The sequence below is a fragment of the Hippoglossus hippoglossus genome, chromosome 7 (assembly GCF_009819705.1).
Source record: "Hippoglossus hippoglossus isolate fHipHip1 chromosome 7, fHipHip1.pri, whole genome shotgun sequence".
Taxonomy (NCBI): domain Eukaryota; kingdom Metazoa; phylum Chordata; class Actinopteri; order Pleuronectiformes; family Pleuronectidae; genus Hippoglossus; species Hippoglossus hippoglossus.
Genome location: NC_047157.1, coordinates 15,203,045 through 15,210,260, shown reverse-complemented (window position 1 = coordinate 15,210,260; position 7,216 = coordinate 15,203,045). Strand labels below are relative to the sequence as shown.

At 42.9% G+C, this 7,216-nt stretch overlaps 1 protein-coding gene across 1 annotated transcript; it reads left to right on the top strand.

The window, feature by feature from the left end:
* Window positions 1-2,505, top strand: birc5b (baculoviral IAP repeat containing 5b). The gene is made up of 4 exons (XM_034591233.1): window positions 1-179; window positions 896-1,005; window positions 2,110-2,227; window positions 2,322-2,505. The coding sequence occupies exons 1-4, from the start codon at window positions 54-56 to the stop codon at window positions 2,412-2,414; spliced, it is 447 nt and encodes a 148-aa protein (XP_034447124.1). The 5' UTR covers window positions 1-53; the 3' UTR covers window positions 2,415-2,505.
* Window positions 2,506-7,216: the final 4,711 nt, after the last annotated feature.

Here is a 7,216-nt window from a genome sequence, read left to right as displayed (position 1 = left end):
GCCATTGTGACTTTAGACACACACGTTGGGTCTAGCCCGTTCCCGCTGAAGATATGGCGAGCATAGACGTACTGAGCACCAGGTTTTGCTTTTATGACAACATGTACAGTCAGGATATACGAGAACAAAGCTTTGCTGACTGGCCGTTTAGGGAGGAATGTAACTGCACCCCTGAGAAGGTGAGGAGGACACTTGCTTTGCTGTGGCAGAGATCATGACACTTCTTGACACCTGTGAACATTTGTTGATTTATTGTTTTAAAAAACCCATTAATGATTGATGGTTCGTTTTGACAGTGCTAGTAGGACAATGTGTGTTTTATCGAGAGGAGAACATGTCTGCAGGGAAGATGTTAAAGTTCAGGTCTGTGTGAAGTCAGACTCATATCTCAGATGTTTCCTCTCATTTCAGACAGGATGTGTCAGACAGCTCTTCAGAATACAGCCCATTATACATAAAACCTGCACATTACATAACTGTGGGTTTTATGAGAATAATTATTGAAAGCTAGTAAACCTCAACCTTGTGTTCACAGCCATTTTACGCCACAGCCTTTTTATCCAAGGCTGTGACAGGTTGTGATTTACAGTTAAGCAGGTGCCAGATTCAGTTTCACGGACCCCCCCCCGCTCTTGCCATGACGGACGAGCTGCTGACACCTCACTTGATGAGCAACACTATATCCCATGTTACCAGATCATAACTTCCCAACCAGTTAAAAGGAGATCAACCGCACTGACACTTGTCCTCCTTAAGCTCTGACCTTTTTCTTTTTTTGTATCACACTTGTTATCTTTGTCATTGAGTTATCAGAACATAACATTCCTTCAGTTCGTGCTTGGCTTTTATTTGATAAGACATTAAGGCGTTTGTTGCTGTGTGTTTGCTTTATCAGATGGCCAGGGCCGGGTTCATCCACTGCCCCAGTGAGAATGAGCCTGATGTCGCCTGTTGTTTCTTCTGTCTGATTGAGCTCGAGGGTTGGGAGCCAGATGACGATCCCTGGTAAGAAAAGCAAGTCAACCTATTCAGGCCTCCACCTTTACCCTTATCTACCTTCATATAGGCACTGAACAATATTATGCCGATGCTGTAGCTTCTGAACTGAGTGTTAGCCATACCCAGAGTCCTCTTTGCTGCAGGTTGAGTTCCGACCCAGCCCTTTGCTCCGTGTTTAACCCACTACCTCTCAGAATAGAGAGAATCTGTCCCGTCAATAAAAGCCACAGTGTCAAAGTATATTTAAAATACGTTTGTTACAGGGTAAATGTCAGATGAATGAATTATTATGGAATTCATTTTTGTAACTAGAATAGCACTCAGAAGAGCGCATAGCTCTGCCAAGACCAAGCAGTCCCCTTTAATTCAAGCAGCACCCAATTTCACACACATCATCGATTTATTCCTTGAGGGAAATGGTGAAAATGTAAAAAAAAAAAATGCCCCAGCTCACGAAGTTAAAGAAAGTTTAAAAAAAGTCTGGATCCACCCCTTGATCTGGATCTGCACCAACATCTAATTGGTTTTTCCCTGATAAATACCACATCCTCCCACAAGGTTTCGTGGTGGGAGGATGTTCAGTATTTTTTGTGTAATGCGGCTATCTAAGACATAAATAAATGAAAAGTGTCGATGGAAACTTAACCTCCTCTTTGCAGGCAACAGCTTACACACTCTCTGCACAGTCATCTGAAAATAAAACAATTATTGAACATTTTTGTGCATTTATTAGGCCTTGTTATTTGATTTATAATATTGCACTTAAATTTATATTACTGCATTTGTCTACCATAGGACTGGTCTTTTACTATGGTAGTTTTTATTGTGTCTTTTAAAGTGTCTGCATCGTGTCTTTGAGGATGACATTATATTTATATGCATTGCTGTTTCATTTTTTATGTATTAATGACAATAATGTAACCTTGAACCATAATTCCTACTTGATGCAGCTGTTTCTCAGATTACCACATTACGCTTATTTTAGTTCCGTGGTTTTTGCTTTTACAGAGGATTAAATGCCGAGTGAACTGCATTATATTAAAAGATATTCCTCTATGTGCCACTCTCAGTTTAATGTAATCATCTTTATATATCATTTCTCCTGCCCAGGACTGAACATGTAAAACGCTCTCCTACCTGTGGATTCTTAACCATGAAGAAAGACTTCACTGAGCTGACTGTGGGGGAATTCTATGTCATGGAGAAAAAGAGGCTAAAGGTTTTCCTTGTAAGTGTCTGTGTAGATTATATGACATAAAGTGAGGGTTTAATACTTGTGCTGCACTTTCTCCTCACGTTCTGCTGCTTCTGATGTTTTCCAGAGGAAAGTGTGTCATAAGAAGATGGCATATTTACGGGACGAAATCGACCAAACGCTTGAGGGGCTTAAATCTCAGTTTGACTCTGAGATTTAAGGAAACTGCACACAGGTGTTACAAGAGGCTGTGGTTTTCACTCAGTAGTTCGATGCAATACCAGTTTGAATCAATAAAGTTTTGAGGAATATGATGCTTTGGTTGTAGTAGTTTGTTGAACCACAAGATGGTGCTTTAGCACTAAAAGCACCACAGTTTTCTCCTGTCCCAGACAATTTGTGGAGTTCCCTAATCTTACACTCACAACCTTCACAAAGGCAGCGTGAAATGAAAGCGCACATTGAGCAGGATTACAATGCTTGCTATATTCCCCCTTTTACAACCAAATACTTACCATTTTCCTGAACGTGCCACCATCTCGACCAGGCCTTTTCAAACCTTGACCCTGGACAGATGGCCCGAAGCCCCTCCCTCTCAATACCAACTGTTGCCCCAGTAACATCTGTTACATCTAGAGGGACAGTGAGCACTGGGGGCTCACCAGGGCACTCGCCTTGCCCCGTGAGGAGGCCTGAGATTCAGGAAACACTGAAGGATGCTGCAGCTGACAATGGAAAGTGCACAGAAAAGGTGCTCATGCAGTAAACACTTCTAGAAAGCCCTTCCACTCTGTAATGCCCCACTGGTCTTGTTGAGCCTTTAAAGACCAAAGGGTTACCATTCAGTTATTTGCAAGAGTTGGTGTAAAGTTTTGAGATTTACACGTTTATTTGTATGAAGCAGGAACAGGATGTCGGGCTCAGCGTGAGCGAGTCTCTCCTGTGTGCGATGAAAGGGTTGGCTTGGATGGAGCGTGGGATTAAAAGATGCTATTCCCTTCTCCAACCTTCCACTGTTCTGGATTAATGTCTAATGTAACACTCTGGACACTGAGCCCAGATCTGCTGCTTAATTCTCTTTTATCCGCTTGCTGTGGAGCAAATTGAAGAGGGAATATTTTTAGCCCCACAAAAGTAAAATACCCATAGGTGATGTAAGGTTTCTAATAACTCTTTTGCAGGACTTTATTTTCTTCTTTAATGAAAACTATTACTAAAATACTACTAATATTTGTGCAAAAGTATACATTTTACATGCATGTGGCTTTTGCGTGTTAAGAGGAGCATCAGCTAAATGAACCACTTACAAAAATTGAGCTACTGATGAGATGGTGAGTTTTGACATTTAGGTAAGTGGTGTGATATTTGCACAGATCACGAGGGGCATGTTTACATCAATTGCTAATGTAACTGTAATCAGGGCTTATACCCACATACCATGTCATCCACTTACTTCTGTGTGCTCCAGAAAATGAACAAAGAGAATGGCATGGCGTGACTCCTGTCCCAGAGAAGCACAGATGTGATAAATACGCTTATCTGTGGGAATGGTGCAACACCGTTGATTTGATTGGATCCCAAAATGAGGAGGGGGGGAAGTTTTGCTTCATGTGTTTCCTCACAACCCAGTTTTTTTTGCCATTATAATTATAAACCCATTAAATTGCATTTAAAATGATTCATTAGGCTAATAGGAATTTGCATTTCACCAGTGCACGTATTCGGTTCTTTTCCGTATCTAATTAATAAACTGTGACAAAAGGTTTGCACCAGTGGCCTCTCGTGCATTTTTCTAATTAATGAGTTTCTGCTAAACAAACTGTAAACAGAGAGTGTAGCAGATGGACAAATGGACAGATGTTACCAACAGAAAGTTTACAACCTGAGCTTTAGGCCCCATCTGTTGCTCCTGCGACTGGTACCTCCCTCTACCCTCCTCCAATGCTTCTCCTCGCTCCTCATCAGCATCTATCATGGAACCGTCGCCCTTCATGCTCCACACACTGCATTACCCTAAGTGAATGACTTCAGTATTCAGCCCCAACAGCCTGACCTGGTATAACCTTTGATAAACAAAGGCTAAATGCAATTTAACAATTTCCTCACATAGCAAATATTTTGCACGTTTCACACTGTAAATCTTGTCTTTGCTTCACTCTGAAAAGTTCTACCTGAGGCAGGATTAATGATTATACAGGCCAGATGACCAAGCGGCCACGACCTCACAGTGGTCCTGATCTCGAGCCACGTGAATTTGTCTTTATCGTGCTGCATTCATAGATAACAAAGGGACACGCCAAGTTACTTTCTTCCTTGCATCACAATTGGCAAGAAATTAAAATCCCTTTTCAGCTCTTCCGCCTCTTTAATGTTCTCCCACGTCTCTAGCAGCGAGGCGTGCTGGCTGCTCGCTCTCAGACACCATCGGCCCTCCTACCTCGGCTGTGTTTTTTGTGCCCTCTTCCAAAGGGACCTCCATCTGTCCCTGCACTCAGCCCATTGTGGTGTCCCAAAGCCCAGCAACTTCTACAATGCAGTGGGCGTGCATAGAGGGGGGGGCCAGAGTAAACACGACAGCATCCAGATCCCATTAGAAGCTCTTTAACTCCAACACCCTAATACTCTCAGAGAACTCTGCAAGGAGAGGGTGCACCCCGTACCCTCGTGCACACAATATCACCTTTTACACCCCTCTCCCTTAGGTAATGAGTCTGAAAGTAGCCCTCATCCCTCCCCATCCGTCTCCTTTTTCCTTTTTCTCTTGTAACAAGCTGTCAATCAATTTCGTTATCGTTGTGTTCTCTGACAAAACTGACATAGTTATTTGAGTTTTACTCAAAGTTTTAAAGGGGGCAGGGTAGTGGTGTTCTTGCTCAAGATGTTGATGTAGAGAACCATCCTCGGATTTGTATTATTACCTCTGAAAAGGAGGTTTTAAAGGAGGTTGCATTTTTATCAGTGTTTTTGTGTTTTAACCAAGATTACACAAAAACTGCAGGATGGATCTCCGTTAAACTTGGTGGAGGGACGTGGTATCGGTCAAGGAAGAAGCCATTAAATTGCGGTGTGGATACAGATCAAGGGGCGGATCAGGGGATTCATTTTTCCTTATTGCGATATAGGGTGTTTTTTTTACATTTTCACTGATTGCCCTTAAAATAATTCACAGATCTTGATAAGATCAGGCACATTTAGAGAACCGATTTCCATGAGCATGTGCAATTTGGTGCAACTTGATTCAATTTAAAGGGGACTATTGGGCGGAGTTCCACTCAAGTTTAAAGCTGCAATTAATTTTGTTCATGTCTCAAGAGAGTTTAGTTTATAAATGATTAAGCCGATAAAGTTGGATGTGATGTCGTACCAAGCTCAATAAAAGGCAAAATATTATATATATTTATTTACATCGAATTGCTTATCAGTGTTGACGAACCCAAGCCTCGTCATTTGAATTCTCTACATCTTCTCATGATGCCAACCTCACCATCTCTCATTGTTTTCATCGGTCGTTGCCCACAACTCTGTTTCCATCTATTTGGTCTTTCTTCTACCAGCTGCTTGTCTAAGTCTTGGGCGTCTCTGTTTCAGAGTGCATGCTCCACCTCTCAATTCGGGCGCTCATATGCTCCCCACAGAGTTCTGTTTGTGTGTGTGTGCGTACTGTGGCACAGGAGGAGGAGGAGGGGGTGGGAGTCACTGTGTTCGCCCCAGCTTAAAGGCAGAGGGATTACCGGCACACAGACACTGATTAAAGCCTTCCAGCCTCCTATGGCCCCATTAATACTATCTTAATCACAATGCTTTATCCCTCCATCTCGCTCCTATGGATCAGGACCTTTTCATTTTAGTGGGAGCAACTCTTGTTTGGCCAGTGGATTAAGTGTGCTGCACGTAGAGACTGGAATATGAGCACGAGAGAGAAAGAGAGTGTAAGCTTCATACAGCACTTCAAAAACTCTGTTGGGTCAAAGTCTGTTTTAACTATATCCTCCCTTTTTCTGTGACTTCAACTTCCCCTGTCAAAGTGAATTATCATCAAATCCTAACATTTGAAATTGTAATAAGGGATCATGTTGTTTATAATGTGCAGTATGTAAAACTAAAATCCACAAAGATCACAAAAAAATGTTATGATCAGTAGTTTGAGTGCAGCTACATTGATTATCTACGGGCTGATATCTGACATGACCTCACGCTCCCAGGGGGACGGAGCCACAGGTCGTGCTCTGCACCTCGGCCAAGATGGCATTACAGAGCATGTGTTCTCTTACATCCCTCATGGCCCGTGTCATAGATATGATGCACTTCAGTCTGTGTGCACTGTCTGTAATACAAAGTACAGCAAGGTCACACACACAGCTCAATCAATAAACTTTAATGGGACCGAATTTTCTTGCTTGCACCAATAAAATATAAACTCAATACCAAATCCTAAGCTTCTATCTTTTTCTACATCTTCCATGTAACCGTCAAACTATTTCTCCCCCAATCTCAAGGGACAGTCGTGCATCTCTGGTTTCCGTAATCTTGTATCCAAAGTTAATTTACGTGGATTATTTCCATATCCACCCACTCATGTATTTGGACTCTGGAGGATAATCCACGCACCCTGCCCCCCGCCGCTTGCGCAGAAACAAAACAGCAAAGGCACAAAGAGGGTGTACGCCAGCAGCTAACTCTGCCAGTACTTTCTCACAGGCCAAATGTCTGCCTGTGTGTAAAGCTATGTGTCATTCTTATGCCAAGACTGACACACAAGAGCAGAGAGCACAAACTCGTGAATGAGGAGCAAGGACCTCATTCACCTCCCCTGCCCTTTCCTCCTCTTTCCTCTTCCCCTTTTACCCCTTCAACACACTGACTCTCCTCTTCCTCTCCCATCCCGCTCTCTCTCTCATGCTCTCACTCTCTCTCTCTATCCCTGCAAATTGGCCCAGCTGTCCATCAGCCCCCCCGCAGTTCCCCCAGCTGTCTGCCCTCCCCGAACGAGAAACCCCACAACAATACAGGTCACAGGTCAAG

What these genes read in the sequence shown, in the direction of transcription:
- birc5b (XM_034591233.1), top strand. Translation starts at nt 54, where the DNA reads ATGGCGAGCATAGACGTACTGAGCACCAGGTTTTGCTTTTATGACAAC. An exon ending in GTAACTGCACCCCTGAGAAG is followed by an intron (nt 180 to 895) that starts GTGAGGAGGACA and finishes TTGCTTTATCAG; the next exon opens with ATGGCCAGGGCCGGGTTCAT. An exon ending in AGAGGCTAAAGGTTTTCCTT is followed by an intron (nt 2,228 to 2,321) that starts GTAAGTGTCTGT and finishes GATGTTTTCCAG; the next exon opens with AGGAAAGTGTGTCATAAGAA.